The sequence below is a fragment of the Rhipicephalus sanguineus genome, chromosome 7 (genome assembly GCF_013339695.2).
Source record: "Rhipicephalus sanguineus isolate Rsan-2018 chromosome 7, BIME_Rsan_1.4, whole genome shotgun sequence".
Lineage (NCBI taxonomy): Eukaryota > Metazoa > Arthropoda > Arachnida > Ixodida > Ixodidae > Rhipicephalus > Rhipicephalus sanguineus.
In genome coordinates this window covers 143,975,619-143,991,931 of record NC_051182.1, presented here as the reverse complement: position 1 = coordinate 143,991,931, position 16,313 = coordinate 143,975,619, and the positions used below count along the sequence as shown (strand labels likewise).

General features: G+C 48.5%; 1 protein-coding gene across 1 annotated transcript in view; it reads right to left on the bottom strand.

The window, feature by feature from the left end:
• Positions 1–14,567, bottom strand: part of LOC119399104 (leukocyte receptor cluster member 8 homolog) — a 14,716-nt gene extending 149 nt beyond the window's left edge. The window contains exons 1-9 of the mRNA XM_037665919.2: positions 14,326–14,567; positions 12,335–12,395; positions 9,920–10,340; positions 7,589–7,748; positions 7,453–7,497; positions 7,187–7,330; positions 3,171–3,671; positions 597–788; positions 4–196 (exon numbers count right to left, since the gene is read on the bottom strand). Coding sequence (XP_037521847.1) covers positions 4–196; positions 597–788; positions 3,171–3,671; positions 7,187–7,330; positions 7,453–7,497; positions 7,589–7,748; positions 9,920–10,340; positions 12,335–12,395; positions 14,326–14,531 — 1,923 coding nt within the window. The 5' untranslated portion in view covers positions 14,532–14,567. The remainder of the gene's footprint in view (positions 1–3; positions 197–596; positions 789–3,170; positions 3,672–7,186; positions 7,331–7,452; positions 7,498–7,588; positions 7,749–9,919; positions 10,341–12,334; positions 12,396–14,325) is intronic.
• Positions 14,568–16,313: the final 1,746 nt, after the last annotated feature.

The window sequence follows — 16,313 nt, the reverse complement described above, 5'->3', positions numbered from 1 at the left end:
GACGGGGAACGACTCCCAGTCCAGGTCGCCATCCCCGTCGCCAGAGGAAGGCCCCAGGCTGGGTCCCGCGTTGATGCTCAGCACCAGCGAGAAGGGCCGCTTCTTCTTGCCTGCAGAGATCTCGGACTGAAAGCGCGCCGCACGCTTCTGGAGCTTCTCCGTCGTCGCCATGTCCTCCTCCACCTGAAACTGAATCCTGGGAAAGAAAAACCAAAAGAAAAAGGTCGTTCAGGTTCAGTGGCCGTGAGAACACAGTTATAAAACGCAAACATTCGCTGCAGCTTAGCAATGACAGGCTTAGCAATGACAATGACGACTGCTTAGCAATTCGGACCAACAAAGTGCAATTATAAATGCTACAAGAGCGTGCAAGGCAGCAAGCACGTATTTGCACAAATTCGTGCACTTATAATTCCCACTGGAGCTGGATGATTGGTGCAGCCAGTTTATATATCTAGGTCATTCATCCTCTGCTGCTGACCTCAATCTCAGCCCTAGGCCAACTTTTATCGGCAAGCTTCATACACCCGCATCGCGAATCTTTCAAGAGAAGGCAGGCACGTACACTCGTGTGCAAAACTTCCAACAAGGCTCACATTTGTTGCTGCTGTTGCTGCAGCAGCTTCTTCTGCTTCTTGTTGGCCTTGCGGTTGCCCTGGCCAGACTTCTTTTTGCCACCGTTGGCGTTGCTGTTGTTGCCCCCGTGAGTGTAGGACGAGACGCTGGAGTTGAGAGCCTTTTTGGACGTGCGAGTTACCTCTGGGCTCGGGCTGGACTCCATGGAGCTGCTGCAACACCAGAGAGCAGACACACACAGAATAATTCAAATCAACAGTGCCAAATGATATGTACAACGAATACCACATAGGAATGTGCGAAACTTTAGTAGTGATATTAACTAAGGGTGTGCGAATATTCGAAGTTTCGAATATTTTTTGAATAGTGTTTGCTATTCGATTCGCACTGAAATTTTACTATTCGAACTATTCGAACTTCCCAAAAACAAATGCAGTCAACGTCCGGTTGAATATGACCCCTTCAGATTTTCAATATGCTTCACCTCATTACACTCTCGTATTGCGGCAAAGCTGCCTTTTAAGCTCCGTTACGGTCGAACTTAGCCAAGACACAGTCAACGTCCAATTAGAAGTGGTCCCTAAATTTTCAATATGCTTCACTTCCTCACACCCCCGTATTGCGGCAAAGCTGCCTTTCAAGCTCCGCTACGGTCGCAAATGTACTAACTCTAGAAAACGCTGGTTCCAATATGAAGATGAAAGATGTGGCAGAGTTGGGGGCTCATTTAATGCTGTTTTGGACCTGAAATTTGGGCAGGAAGTCCGAAAAATCGGACGCCGAAGCTTTTTAGCATCCAAAATTTCAGATGTTCTTATATATCTTGGAACTCCGGACTTGAAGGGAGCACACCCTTGTCCGCCACATCAGTTGGGCTTCCACAGAAGTTGAAAGAGGAGGAGAGGCTGAGGAAATGGCATCTCTGCCTATCACGTGTAAAGCGTTGTTGGCAACACTTTGGTTGCACCAAATCATGTACATAGATACAATTCGGCCTCTACATTGCCTCACTCTTGATAAGAAAGACAACTATGAAATATGACCCCACCAGCGCTTCATCAACCTAGCGAAAAGAAACACTTTCATGTTGCTATCTCACATGAACACACTTAGGGATTCTTTGCAACTTTTTCTGTAATTTCACTTCGAATTATTCGAAAAATGTTTGAGAAATATTCGAAAATTATTCGAAATTATTCGATTCGATTCGCACTCAATCTTTATTATTCGAATTCGCTTCGCACCCAAAATTTTGCTATTCGCACAGCTCTAATATTAACCCGTTGTGCAACAGCGGAACACATATGTCCCACTTTTCCATCTGCAGGAAAAAAATCTGCAGGTCTGCAGGTTGCAATTAGTGCAACGATTAGTCACTTATATCATACCCTAAGTCTTCATACTCTCGAGGAAAAATCTTTTACCACACTTTCGAAGCGCAGAAGTAGTGTCACAGTGACGTTAAATTTCAATCAATTTTTCGTGATAGCTTCTGAATTTTTTTTCTTCTTCCAGACGGAATGAACCTACCAATGAAATACCAGATAATTTCCTCTTTTTCTGGTTTTTCAGAGAGGTGAATTTAGCTTCCAGTCATCACGTGTTTTTGTAAATTTGCGGAATAACTTGATAGATAAATGCATCGAAACAATCCCCTACGATACTGCCACGCTCATTCCTCAGCGCAACTGTGGATATTGGTGCGCAGAAACATTTTTCTTGATATATACCTCTTGAAAAGTAGGCACACATTCAGGGACAACAGCTGTACTCGACAATTTCAACAGCCAAAGCAAGGATTGGCAAATGGACAAAACAATGGTTGGTGCATGCGGTGGAGTAAGCTTTACAGGAACAGATAACAGCGCTATGACGGCTCACAAGAGGCACAGGTGGTCTACTGCTGGAATGAGATCCTCACAACTTTCCTCAGCACACCTTGAGGAGCGATACTCTGTGCCACTTGCTTCGGCCGGTCCATCCCAAATAACCCTTGATGCAATCTCGAGATGTTGTGGGACAGTGTTTTCCCACTTTTTGAAAACACTCCCACAAGTCAGTGGGACATACATGTCCCACTTTTTTTTCTTCAGTAAACTAATGGCTTGATTTTGATGAAATTTCTTTAATACTATTTCTTTGTAGCTTATATGAATATACCACAGCCAGTTTTTATATGATCGTGTCAAAAATATAGGCAAACCCACAAAGGGTTAAGACACTTTTTACGCACAGAATATTTTTAAACTTCAAGAGAAAGCTTGGAGATATATAGCATGTCATGTGCACCACATCTGCGTTTTATTGTTGCCTACTGTTGCGATAAACTTCACTTTTTTTCACGAGGGACAGCTTTGCATCGTGTAATAACAGGCTCCATGAAGGCGTAATTGGAGAGTTAGAAGAAAATTGAGCTGAAGGCACGACTCTTTCCCCTCTGAGCTCTAACCGCAGTGCCCACTCAGATGGATTCCGCAAGAACCTGTCCTCGCAAATTGTAAAGACTGCAGTTAAGAAAGAAGGGCACACCAGCTTCACACGCAGCCCATCAAGTCATATCCACTTCCAGTCGAGACAATGCTTGCCAAAATTACCTCGAACGCCTCTTCTTCCGACGATCCCTCGGAGCCACGTGTGTTGGGGCAGGGCTGCGCGACCGCGGCGACCACGACCTGGACCTGGAGCGCGAACGAGACCGAGACCGCGGAGACCTGCGCGACGAAGAACCTCGACCCCAGTCGCCGCCCCGGCGACCTCCACCGCCACTCTTGAGCGGAATGTAACCCGGCGGAGAGTCTCCTCCGCTTCCTCCAGCGGGAGAGGCCGAGGAGGCGAGCCTGCCACCCGTGGCGCCACCTGCGGGAGTCGTCTGGGGCCCCAGCCGGCCGGCCATCAAACCGCCGAGCCGCCGACCCAAGCCCATGCTGGGCTTGGACGACTGGCTAGACAGCTTGGAAGAGGCCGCACCCAGCGGCGACAGGCCGACCCCTGTGCCACCGCTAACTTTATTATTTGCGCCGTCTAGGCCCGAAACACCGATCGCCGCACCCGGCCCGGACTTCTGCTGCTCCTGTTGCAAACGCTCGCTGTGGATGCTGTGAGAAGATGCAAAAAACATTATGTTAAGTACAGTGCTCATGGAAAGAAGTCCGTCCTAGGGCTGGATATTACGAGTACTCTTTTTTTTTATCCAGTTGATGCGGCATTACCGCTTTTTACACATTAACACCAGATTCACAGCAACATGACACTGACCTCCCTCACGGACCTGTACAAGTGGCGCATTTCTACCTCAACACTTCTCCATTGGGCTAAATTCTGTGAGCTTAGTACCTTGCCGAAAAAAAGGTCACTGCATGACGCTGATTACACAGCTCACCTCGAGTAAAAGTACAAAAATTAAAAAATTACAAGCAAAGCAACAGGAGGTGAACTCCTAACTCCTAACTAGCAGCCATCCCACCAGTTCTCACAATTTTCAGTTGTGATACAGACCACCCTTATTCCAATAAATCCACATACAACCTACCTTCAGGTAAAACAGACCATTACCCCCACATCTGTACAGTGCTCCGGATTCCAAAGCAATGTCAAAACTCCTAGTACAGTCGAACCCGTTTATAACGAACTCGAAAGTGTCGCGAAAAGTGGTCGTTATATCAGTAGTTCGTTGTATATGGACTCGCCCTTAAAACGTGCGGTTAGCGGCCAAGTCGTTTTTTTTTCTTTGTGCAATTTTATTAAAGTGTTTACAACCCCTTCGGTGATAAGCTAAGCCTTTTCGCGTCGTGAAGCGACGCCCACTGCGTGCTCACGAGTGAATTAACCGCCTTTGCAATGAGCTGACACCGTTGCACCGAAGCGTGGTACCGCGACGTGGAGACGATCATCCCTGGCTAGTTGCGTGCAGCGCGTCGCCTACTCGGGTCGCGGAGTCACTGCCGGGCCGCTTGCTGTATGCCGTATGCGCGCGTTTGTACGTTCTTCGTGCTTGCTTCACTCCGCACCATGCACGGGTGTGGCGACTAGCCTCTTCGTTCAACGCGGCGAAAACAAGCATTTTCCAAGCAACGCGCACTCTACGTCTCCGCGATTCTCTCGCGGCCCTGCACGACGATGTGCGGCACACTTGAGTTGTCACCTAGTCAAACACGCAGTATACGCTCGCTGTCAGTGCATCGACGTTTCTCGGTGCCCGCGCCGCTCAACAACAGCGAGCTATACTTTCGTTTCTACAAAGCGACGCGCACTTTAAAGCGGTCTCGCACGACGCGGCGGCGAACTTGTGAACGGCAGCATGGCTACCGCCGTCAATCCGCAGTGTACGGCGCACGCCACACGCGCAGCCGAGCAGATATCTACAGATGGCTGTGTTGGCACGTTGATCGACGGCCGCCACCTCACCTTCGCTCTTTTCTGATGCTTATCCGCGAAGGCATCGCCGCAATCGCGTGGAAGTCATAATCACCGATCGACCGGTCTCTGCCGTTACCGAAAAGACGGACGACTTTTCGCGGCACATTGTGGCGTCGACGAGTTTAGGGACGCAGTGAACCCTTTTGCGATGGAAAGTTATCGCGGTTATGCGTTCCAAGGCATTGTTTGGTTCATCGCAGGCGGTCGTAGCTGCAGAGAACGGCGTCGGGAAAGGTTACCGTGCGAAAGCTGACCGCAAAGCTTCATGCTGCCTACTATTTTTTTTCCCCCTCACTGCCATTCTACCACTGAAGAAACGCCTGGAAAGTGAGCGACCTCGCTCGCAGCGTCCGAAATCTGCGTGCGGTGCTCGCTGATCAGGGTATCTTAGTCACGAGTAAACTGGAGTGGGGCACGCGCGAGCGCGCGCCCCTGTCGCGCTTTAGAAGGCATGTTTTAACTTTTTTTCGCTTCGTATGCGCCATATTTTTACCGCGAGCGTGTCTGAAGTGTTCGTTGTAAAAGTAGGAGGCTTTGAAAAATGTTCGCTATATCTGGACGTAGCTTCAATGGTTAGCATAGGAAAATCGTAAGTGCACCCAAATATGGTCGTTATAACCGATAGATCATTATATGTGGGATCGTTATAAGTGGGTTCAACTGCATAACAACCGGTATGTACAACTGCACAACATAACCTGATGCTTCCCGTTATGAATCAGGCCATTAAAGGTAATGTTGGCTTTGATGCAAGTGCTCGAGCCGAAATTGCACCGATACGACATGAACTGAACACTGTGGACATAAAATATGTGCATTACAGTGCAGTTCACTTATAACGATACCACATATAACGATATATTGGTTATAACGATGGGTCGAGTTATGTGTGTCATTTTATGCATTATGTCTATGAGGGAAAAAACCATATATAACGATATGTTATCGGCCGCATATCGGATATAACGATCAAAATTTGCCGTCTGGGCGGCATTTTCTGTGTATAATAATCGTTACATTTGCGTTTCCAAGTTCCCCTGAAACGAACGATGCCGAGACGGGGCGAAACGTTTACCTACGCGAGTTCGTATCTGCCGCCATTTCCGCGCTGCGTGCGCCGCCCGCCCGCCCGCGCAGCCCACGCCCCTTACAAAAATGGATTTACACAGTCTATAGACTGTCTAAACCCATTTTTAGATAGTCTATAGACTGTCTATATATATTTTTATAAGGGGCGCCGAGTGCCATCGCGAGCTTGCGCAGCGCGCCACAAGATGGCGCTAGCCGCACATGTTGTGTAGGGAGCCTAATGTTGTGCCTCGCCACTCGCGCGTGGCCCACAATCGCACCGAAAGGAGAGGAAGAAAAGAAAAAAAAAGAGGCGAAAAGCTAGTTGGCACGCCGCTGCGGCGTCCCGAGCGTCCCAAAGAATTACGTCATGATTACGTCACCGACACCATCTTGCCTCCGTGCCGACAAAGCTGTGCGCCCCGCGCCGGCCGTGCGCGCGCCGCGACGCTAGTTTTGAATTCCTCGGAAGTTCCGTTGTAGCACGAAGCGAGTGTTGAGCGCAGACACCAGGCTGGCCGTGCAGGCAGGCTATGCTTGGCGGACACCTGCAAGTCTCCCGTTGTGGTTGGCGGGTCATTGTTCGCTCTTGAGCTTATCGGAGTGGTCGTTATGTCAGCCGTGCTCCGCCGCCGCCGTACAGGAGCCCGTCCTAGTCGCCGGCCTTCGTATGAAGTTTCGTGATGTTTCGTTACATGAAGCGAACTTTGGCCGGCGTGTGCAGTTTTTGTGGTGTTTGCGTGTGCGCTCTTGCCGCCGTGGTGGTTAACGGCACGCACAATTCGTACATCATGCAATGGCGCACGGATACTTCAAGACTGTTGAGATGTTTAGGTGTGCCTAAAGCTTGACGCTCTCGTTGGAGCTTAAAATCAGGCTTTGTTTTTGACATCCTGCTTTCTAGAACATCTATTCTTTAGTGCTAGTGGTAAATTCGGGATCGGAGCTACGAAGATACGTCCCGCGGTGGTTTTTTTTTTTTCGGCAGTCCAGATATAGCGATCACCGGTTATTATAACGATCATATTTTTCGTTTTTCTCGATATCGTTATAAGTGGACTGCACTGTACTTAGCCCTAAACTAAACTACACATCTACATGCCCGAGTTACAAAATTGGTAAGTACCTGGGCAGCGGCTCATTGTCCCAGTCAATGGACCACATGGCACCGTCACGGTACATCTTGGTCAGCTTGCCTTTGAGCACAATCTCCACTTGGTCACGGTCCAGCTCGGACTTGCACTTGCCAAATGCACGCATGGCGTACCGCCTGCGGGGAGGGGGGCAAAGCTACTGTCATTCTCTCTTCAAGTGCAATGCCTCAGCATGACGCTCTTGCTCGCAAGAAATTGCAAACATCAGTGCCCGACAAAGGAGCAACGAACAACTCACTTGAGGCTTTCAGGCCAGTCCCCACCATGTGGAGTCAGGTTGGCCCTGGAAAAGACAGCGGCAGTGCACGACTTAGTCCCGACACATGCACGTGCCTAACAATACAATTTGTAGTATGATACGGATTTCAACTTACATGCAGTCCTCGAGGCGCTGAGTGGCATCGGCGGCGGACCGCTGATTGTTGCCCTGCGCCATGCGCTGCTGCTGGAAGGCGTTGGCGCGGTTGCCACCCCGCCCGCCAAACTTGCCGCGCTTGGGCAGGCTAAACCGGACACCGCCCGAACCAGGAGCCTCTGGAAGAAGGACAGTGCAAAAGCAAAAGGTTCAGTGGCTTTTCCGAATTCAGACGGCAACAATGATCCGCCAAGTTCCATGGCCAATAGCTGGTGGCCACGTCTGCACCACAGCAGCTCCTCCCTCAAAATCGCCGTCAATTTTTCATTCTTTTTTATTTTGCAGGGACCGTCGGCCAATTGGGCTGTTACCCGAGTGGAGTACCAATCTGACAAAACCAATCATTGCTTACACAGAGTAGCAATGTATAGATGATACATAGAATTTGAAACCACTATGAGGCATTATACATAACTTGTACAAAATATGACATAACAAAATCATGACAAACAAAGCAACAATGCATAGCCGATACGAAAAATTATACATCCCGATACAGTCGACGTCCGATTTCCCGGACGCCCGAAATTCCGGACATGCCTGATTTCCCGGACTCATCTGCGGCACCGTCAAGTTCCCCGTAGAGTCAATGTATTAAAAAGTCCGAAATTCCGGACGCTTATAGCCTTCGCCATCCGATTTCCCGGACTTCTTACTGTTAACCGCCGACCCAAAGTCACCACCGACGCCGCCATTTTGGTTGTTTTCATTTTCATATCCTTGAACCCACCATACTCGCATCAGCAGCAACGCCGCACCGCGCCGCGGCTGCCGTAACCTCGAAACCGCACGTGTCAATCCGTTGCCAGCCGTAGCTTAGCCAAGCCAAACCTCACTGTGTTCGTTCACGTGTTGTTTTGTCAGCTGTGCCAGCTCTGCGGTCGTGTCTGCGGTTGATCGTTTGCTGCTGCGCGCTACCTTCAGTGATCACGTTTCCCGACCTTCAGCACCCACCGAGTTCCTAGCTGTTTCGTGCTGCGCTTTCATCGAGCGGGATTCGCCGTTTACAGCAATGGCACCGACTGCTCCTTCGTCTTCGTCCGCGCCTTCGAAGCGCACAAAGCCACCTCGTAGGCTCACGATGACGAGCTGCCATCCGCGGACGTTGCCTTCGACGATCTGCGCGCTGGCGGCGTGTTCATTCCAGCCGAGATAACCCTTGAGGGCTTCGCCGACGCTGACAAAGACCTCGAGCTATGTGCGGAGTTGACCGATGACGAAATCATTCATCAAGTTACGGAGGATTCCGATGACTCCGACACCGACGAGAACGAAGAACCAGCTCCTTCCTACACAGCCAACGAACACGGAGTTGACGCGAGCACTGATGACACTGTCATTGGTGTACAGCGGCAACATGACGTTGACTGAAATTGAGGCAGACATAATCGCGGGCAAGCGGACCGTGCAAAAGAAAATAAGCGACTTCTTTGCGCCCAAGTGCTGACCTATGAGGTAGTGCCGGCCACGTCGTATTTTTTTTTTATAAACGGCTCTTTTCAGAGCCACCTAAACAATGCATTGGCTGAATTGCTATGGGGAATCTTGTACTCCGGCTGTGACCCTCTCCGTCAGCGAAAAATACCTACCAAAAAATGTGCGTTTTCACGTGCATTCGTTTTTCCGGACTGCCCGATTTTCCGGACGTTTTCGCGGTCCCTTGAGGGTCCGGGAAATCGGACGTCGACTGTAGTACATTCTACGACTTGCATGATCATGCTAAATCACCTACGTCCCAAAATCATACATCACAACATTCTACAACTTACATGATACATGTCAGATCAGATACATGCAAGTGTCAAGCAAGCGTTCATGAGAATTCACTAATGTTTGTGTCCCCTGCCTGACAAAGGCAACTCCCAATGATTCCCAATTTGCCGTCCTGCACGAGCACATTCCATGTTGGGCCTGCAATTTTTTTTTTATATAATTAGCGCTGCTTCCACTAAGCCGCGCAAGGCTGGGTCATAGCAGAGCTGGTGGGCACCTGGCTAGTCCTGGCTTGGCAAGGCTTTTACCCTCGCATCTCTCTTTCACACCCCCTTGCTATACGACACTAAACATGGCTACCTATGCTAGCTCTTTTTTTTGTCTGTCTGACAAATTTTTCTCTGTATGCCTATTTCTTTCTCTGCCTTTCTATTTTTCTTGTTTTTCCCTTCGTTACCAACTTTTTTTTTTTTTAGAGGATTCGATCCCGCGACCTTCGGGTCAGCAGTCAAGCACCATGACCACTAGACCACCGCAGCGGGTGCAAGCAAAAAGTAGAGCAAGCATTTCCACTTACGCTTTCCCTGCATGCCAGAGCTGAACTGTGTCGGACCGTGTGGTCCAACGTCGCCATTGGGTGCCATCCCATTGTAGCCGTAGTAGAAGCCATAGCCAGGACCCGGAGGGCAGTAGCCCGGACTGAAGCCGGGGCCGAAGCCGGGAGCGGGGCCCTGCGGGCCGAATCCCATGGGGGGCTGGGGTTGCTGCTGTGGCTGCGCCTGGGGTGGGGTTCCACCCGAAGGAGGCGTCTCCGAGGCACCGCCGCTCTCCTTCTCCGAAGAGGACGCTGCACCCTGTTCCCCCGGTGGGGGTGGCGGCACCCCCGTAGCGACGGACGAGCCGGAAGTAGGGGAACCGGTATTACCGGCTGGCCCAGCAGTGGGCTGGGGGTACGGTACCGGCGCCGACGCTGGGAAGTAGCCGCCACCGTACATGTTCTGAAAAGCACAAACGTGATGGGTTGGTGAAGCGTTTCTGCGGAAGTCTGCAAGGTGGATGCAGGTCATCGACCCCTCCACAGCATGAAGTTACAAAAATTCTTGTGGATTTCTCAGAAAGAAAGCACCCTATTGACATAAGAAAAATTCAGAAGAGCTTGTGTAGGGGCTAGTTTGGAACATACTGGATGATAAAGGCCGTGCTGCTCAGTTCAAAAGACAGAAAACAGGGACGACACAGTCAAAATCAGTTGTCAGATGCGCTTAGTCTGTGTCGTCCCTGTTTTCTGTCTTTTGAACTTAGCAGCGCTGCCTTTGTCATACAAAAAAATTCGTCCTCCCAATTAGCTCATATAGCACAGGACCGTTGCGGAACACTGGACTCGGGTTCAAGTTTCCTAACTGTGACGAATTCAAAAGTGTGAAACGGGATGCATCTCACAAAAGACTGCAATAAAATTTGAACAAGTCTTTCTCAGACATCCGTGTCGATTACTGACCTATCTTCATGCTACAAAACAAATGGACGAAAATTTTACTATTTCAAGAGCTGGCGTTATACACAGTACTGAATCAAGTTCCACCACACGTTAAACGATTCTGTGCAGTGCTGCTGTTTCACGCCATTAAAAAGGTATCTGAAGCTAAACAAAACTTTTTCTAAAGGAATCTTTACAGTGACTGTCTTGTAATGAGGTTGAGAGAAGACACTAGCTTTTACAGCAGCCTAATTGCCCTGCCTTGTGCACCAGTTGCGAGTGCTCAGCATTCTGAATAACTGTTGGGGGTTTGACATCCCAAAACCACAATACAATTATGAGGGACGCCATAGTGGAGGGCTCCGGAAATTTCGACCACCTGGGGTTTTTTAACGTGCACCTAAATCTAAGTACACGGACCTGAAGCGTTCTCGCCTCCATCGAAAATGCTGCTGCCACAGAAGGGATTCGATCCCGCGACCTTCGAGTCAGCAGTCGAGCACCCTAACCACTAGACCACCGTGGCGGGTCTGCTGAGCATTCTCAACATGAACATTCTCGCCCCCATGTACACAAAGCACCATCAATGTGTTCACCAGTACAAATTAATGGGGTCTAGATAAAACATGCGACCTCTCTGCCACGTCCGATAAATTGTGCAAAAAAAGGGCGACGACACTTGCCAAAAGAGGCCATCGAACCGTTCAGCGAATGAAATTCCTTTTTCCACTCGTAGTCAACAACTATGAACCATTTCAGTGCTGCTATACTCAGTTACAACCTAACAAAAAATGTCAGCTCCGCCCACACAAACACATCGTGCCTGCTCTTCACCTGCGCAAGAGTCGTGCTAGCTGGTTTTTGCTCGAACCGGAAGTACCTTTTCTTGGCTAATGTAAACACTGCACACATTAATAGTTAAAGGATCGTCATTACTGCCTAAAACATTATGTTTGGCTGAGCAGTGTTGTCAGAATCTCCGACAAAATTTACCAGGACGTTTCCTATCTAAAACTAGCGACACAAACCTGTGTCTGTACGGAAAAGTCAACCGCCTGAAACACTCTGACATCATGAAAATAAGTAAGCACTACCGGACGGAGCAGTTACAAACTAACTGTGGGAGGGACAGTACTCACTTTTTATTTGGTAACCGTGTATAGATTTTTTCACAGGAGGCTCCTTTCAGAGACCCTCCTCTAGGCTATTAATAGGCATGCCAACACCACCACCCCCTGATAAATGCACTGTTGACGTCAGCCTTTGTACTCCCGTGCCACAGTCCAGAAAGGAGGTGATCCTTCTCTCCGTTCAAGAGGTCTCTACACCTTTTCAATGGAGAGGAGGATCACGTCACAGCCTCAGCAGTGCATTTTTGGGGGGTCACACATATTAACAACAGCCCAGAGGAGATTACGGCCACGACCAGGGAGCCTTCGCTGACAAGGTGCATAGTAAAGTAGAAGTACAAAACACACGTGTGGCAAGCCCTTTGGCTAAATGCGAGGTACTCACAAAATGGGGGTAGAAGCCGTAGCCCGCCCCTCCGGGTCCTTGAGGTGGATAACCGTTGTACCTGCACAAAAACAGCAGAAAGTTAAATTACACAAATCTGAGATTCCAGCAGACCTCTCTGTTCATGTCTGCTGTGTTCCTTGAACTGTCACACAAGACTTGTACAAAAAAGTTCGGTAGATCCCACGTACGTGGGAGTCGATGTTATGCGAAGCATGTGGCGGGTAGGTGACTGTGACGCACTTTTTTACTGAGCGACACGTTACAAATGACGCTAAAGATCTGTATGTATTGTATCCGCACACATATATAATGTTGGAGAGCCGCATATGTGTTATATAACCAGTTGTTTACGGTTGGGTAACGCTGCCAATGGCAACGTGGGTATTACCAAAACCAGACGCGGTAAGCTGATATGTAGTGCTTATACGTGTCCCGAGAACGCACGCACGTTTCACGAACCCGTGTGCATGTGTGAAAGAAGTTCTTGACAGTTCTTGATCAAGGGCATCATAACCATGATCAGTGAGCACCAGCAGCTGGTCGTGACTTCTTAAAGGATCCGGTCGTGATCGTGGTGACGAGGGGTCCATGTGTAGTGAGGTATGTGGTATAGTAGAGCTGTTGAAATTCGTGGATGCCTCTGTCATTTCGTCGACAAATTATCTGTCGACATGTCCGAACCTGAAGCCACCCTTCGTGTTGGTGAGGTAGAGGCCGTCGAGGCTAGTGCTACGTAGACCTGGATAGTGCTACGTAGACCAACTTCAGTGGATGGTGTTTGTCGTATTCGTAGACCACCTGGGCGTATGTGGCCTATGTAGCCTAGTCTACAAAGCGGCTGTCAATTAATCTGGCGTCATCCTCGGTCAGCATGAGGCCATCGCCCAGCCTCGTAAGAAATGAAGAGGACACTGCGTCGTTCTGGTGGACGAAGTGCACTTTACGGTGCGGTTATGTGGATATCATATGTACATTTCGGTAATGTATTCCTCCGGGTCGAGCAATGCTTCAATATAGCTTCCTGAATCATAGGAATACAAATGTAATGTTCATTAGACCGCTATAAAAGAGAAGCCAACACTGGAACAGCCGACGTTCATCTGATATGACGCCTGTGTCGTAGGAGTACACATCGTAGGAGTATCATGTAGTGTTTATTGCTGTCTTGTAAAATTAGATAGCCAGCACCACAACCACAGGTGACGTTGCACCGATGGCACGCCTGCGTAGGCTGTTTTTCCAAACCAGTTTATAGACCTGGCGTGGCTCAATGGTAGAATACCTGATTGCCACACAGAATGCTTGGGTTCGATTCCTGCTGCGATCCTAATTTTTATTCTTTCCATTCATTGAGTCAACGCTACCGATGTTGGTTTTCCTTAACGCTCTAGCATTTAAGTTACCAATGTCTGTTCTCGCCGTCCCTGAGTAGATATAAACTGTCAATCACCTGTGGCGCATACCCGTACACCGCGGCCCGTGGTAAACGGGTATGTGCCACACGTGTCTAGTGGAAAGGGTTTGACGACGTACGCGACAGGATTTTAACGTTATTGATGTCATGACCCGCAATCATATCATCAAATCCTCTTACCCTCCCATGCAAAGTTTGGTCTACACCAAGTTAAGGAGGTGATCATGAGAGCTCCCAGACGTAGGCGGCTAGATAGATAGATAGATAGATAGATAGATAGATAGATAGATAGATAGATAGATACGTAGACAGAAACGCTCAAAGTGCCAGAGGTTTGCTAAGAAATGCTTCGCATTTAATAAGGCTCAAGGAAAGACAGAAGCTTGACGAGATCAAAAATCCTCGGAACATGGAGCGTCACTGCAGGAAACGTTTCGACGAGTGGTCTTTTCTTTTTTAAAGTAGCAATCTTGAAGACAAGACCACTTGTCGAAACGTTCGCTTCTATAAAGCCCCGTATTTAAAGATGTTTTTCATGCCTTCACGACACAAAACACAAGTCACGGCCACCCACCCCATGTAGCCGGGATACATGCACCCCTGCTGGGGCTGCTGCTGTCCGGGCCAGAATCCGTAGCCAAAGCCTGCGCCATAGCCAGGAGGAGCAGCCTGTTGTTCATTGCCGGTTGTGGCCTTGCCAGTGTTAGTCTGCACCTTCTCGAGGGCCTTGCGCGCGTTCTCCCAAGCTTGGCTCGGGTCCACGGGCACGGCACCCTCCATCTCTTTGCTGCTGCTTTCCGGTTTACTGCACGTTTATATATACAAGGTCTCAGATCAGTATCTTCGTGTGCTATGCTTTGTTTCTTATGAGGGTGGCCAGGGAGGGACATCATATGTCCAGGCATTTTTTTTTTCAGCCTTATGTCAACACAATGAAAATACATACCCCGGTACTAAACTTGTTTAAGGGGGGATGCGCCTCTTCATAACCTCTCTTAATTCTTTATCGATTTTGATATAACCTCGACAATGCAATCAACTGCGAATGTCAAGTTAACTTACCGCACGTCTAGCTCCGCAGCTCACTATGCCTTGAAAGAACTTTGTTCACCGATTGTATGATTCGAGTTAACGCATTACCCAGTGTGAAGAAGGCTTTCGTCTTCAAGTGTTACAGACCGTACATTCTCCAGAACTTTGTTATTTACTCTCAGACTAACCAGAGACAGAAGTTGAGTTTTGTGATGCAGCGTTAACTTGTTCCTGGTATAGTTCGCTTGTGCTTACAGTGTGACCAGACGCAAAGGATATCAAGTTAACACCCCTGTCACACAGCACATGTAATGTCACTCGCAGTAAATGACATTCATACTGCACGCCATTGCAGTTTCACTTTCTTAATCCACACAGTTTGTACAAGATGGCATTCGCAATTGTTGATGTTTGCCATCAGTCTCCGCTGAAGAAACTGCAGAATTTGCTTCCATGGCTGGCAGATAGACATCCTGTGCGAAATTCTGACGTTGCTTGCCGTGGCACTACAGAACCAACACAACATGGACGAATTGAAAAAAGAAAGAAGAACACGGGCATGTGAAAGCATGGCCTACAGGAGGCATTGGCAGGAAGACGAAGTTGAAGCAACAAGTTGTTTCAACTAACCGCCAAAAGTTACCGAAAAGTTAAAAACAGCCATTAATAAGAACCTTAACATTGATTACATTTTGCTTTAAGTTATCGCCTTCACAATTTTTTGTCAAGCTCCTGTTGTCGAGGTTACACGTCACGCTTGCACGAGTTCAGAAAAAATGTATTCAATGGACGAATGCCATCAGCTGTGAATGTCATTTACTATGCCCACGTAGCTGCAAAAAAATGCATCAACACCTAATTAAGTTCACTGCAAATGCCATTACATGTGCCATGCGACAGGGGTATAAGACCAGAACAGTAAGACTGCCCTTGCTTGACCTTGTCCCATGTCACTGTTTGACACGATGCTACACCACATACTGAGCTGTGTGTCCCCATTTAAAAAAAAAAAACTGCTTAACTACCGCAAACAAGAGTCTCGAAGAGCCAGTGCAACTTAGTTTTATCACACTATTTCCTCAATCTCGCCTCACTACCAGCGTGAGTGGTGCCCGCACCGACGAGATCACCAGTGACCCGCGTGGTTATCAGTGGTTGATAACAATAGTACCGTGCTAATAAGAGAATCACGATGCAAGTATACCTCGCCCTTGTAAACTGCCCAAAAGTACCAACAACACTTGATATCAAATCGGACATATGGTTTCTGTCAGAATCGCGGCACCCAAAGAATGCTTGCTATTGCCCACTTGTTATTTTTTTTCTTTCTAATAAAGTTTAGTTTGTGCATTTCAGGCACTTCGCTCAGACTGTTTGGAAAACTCTGGGGATGCATTCACTAGCCTTTAAACAAAGCCCACATATCTGCAGCAGCCACTGCTCTGTCTAATCATGTCTGAATAAAGATAAAACAGCTTTTAAAACAACGGAGACAATGTTTTCCATGCTGAGCAATAGCGCAAAAAGAAC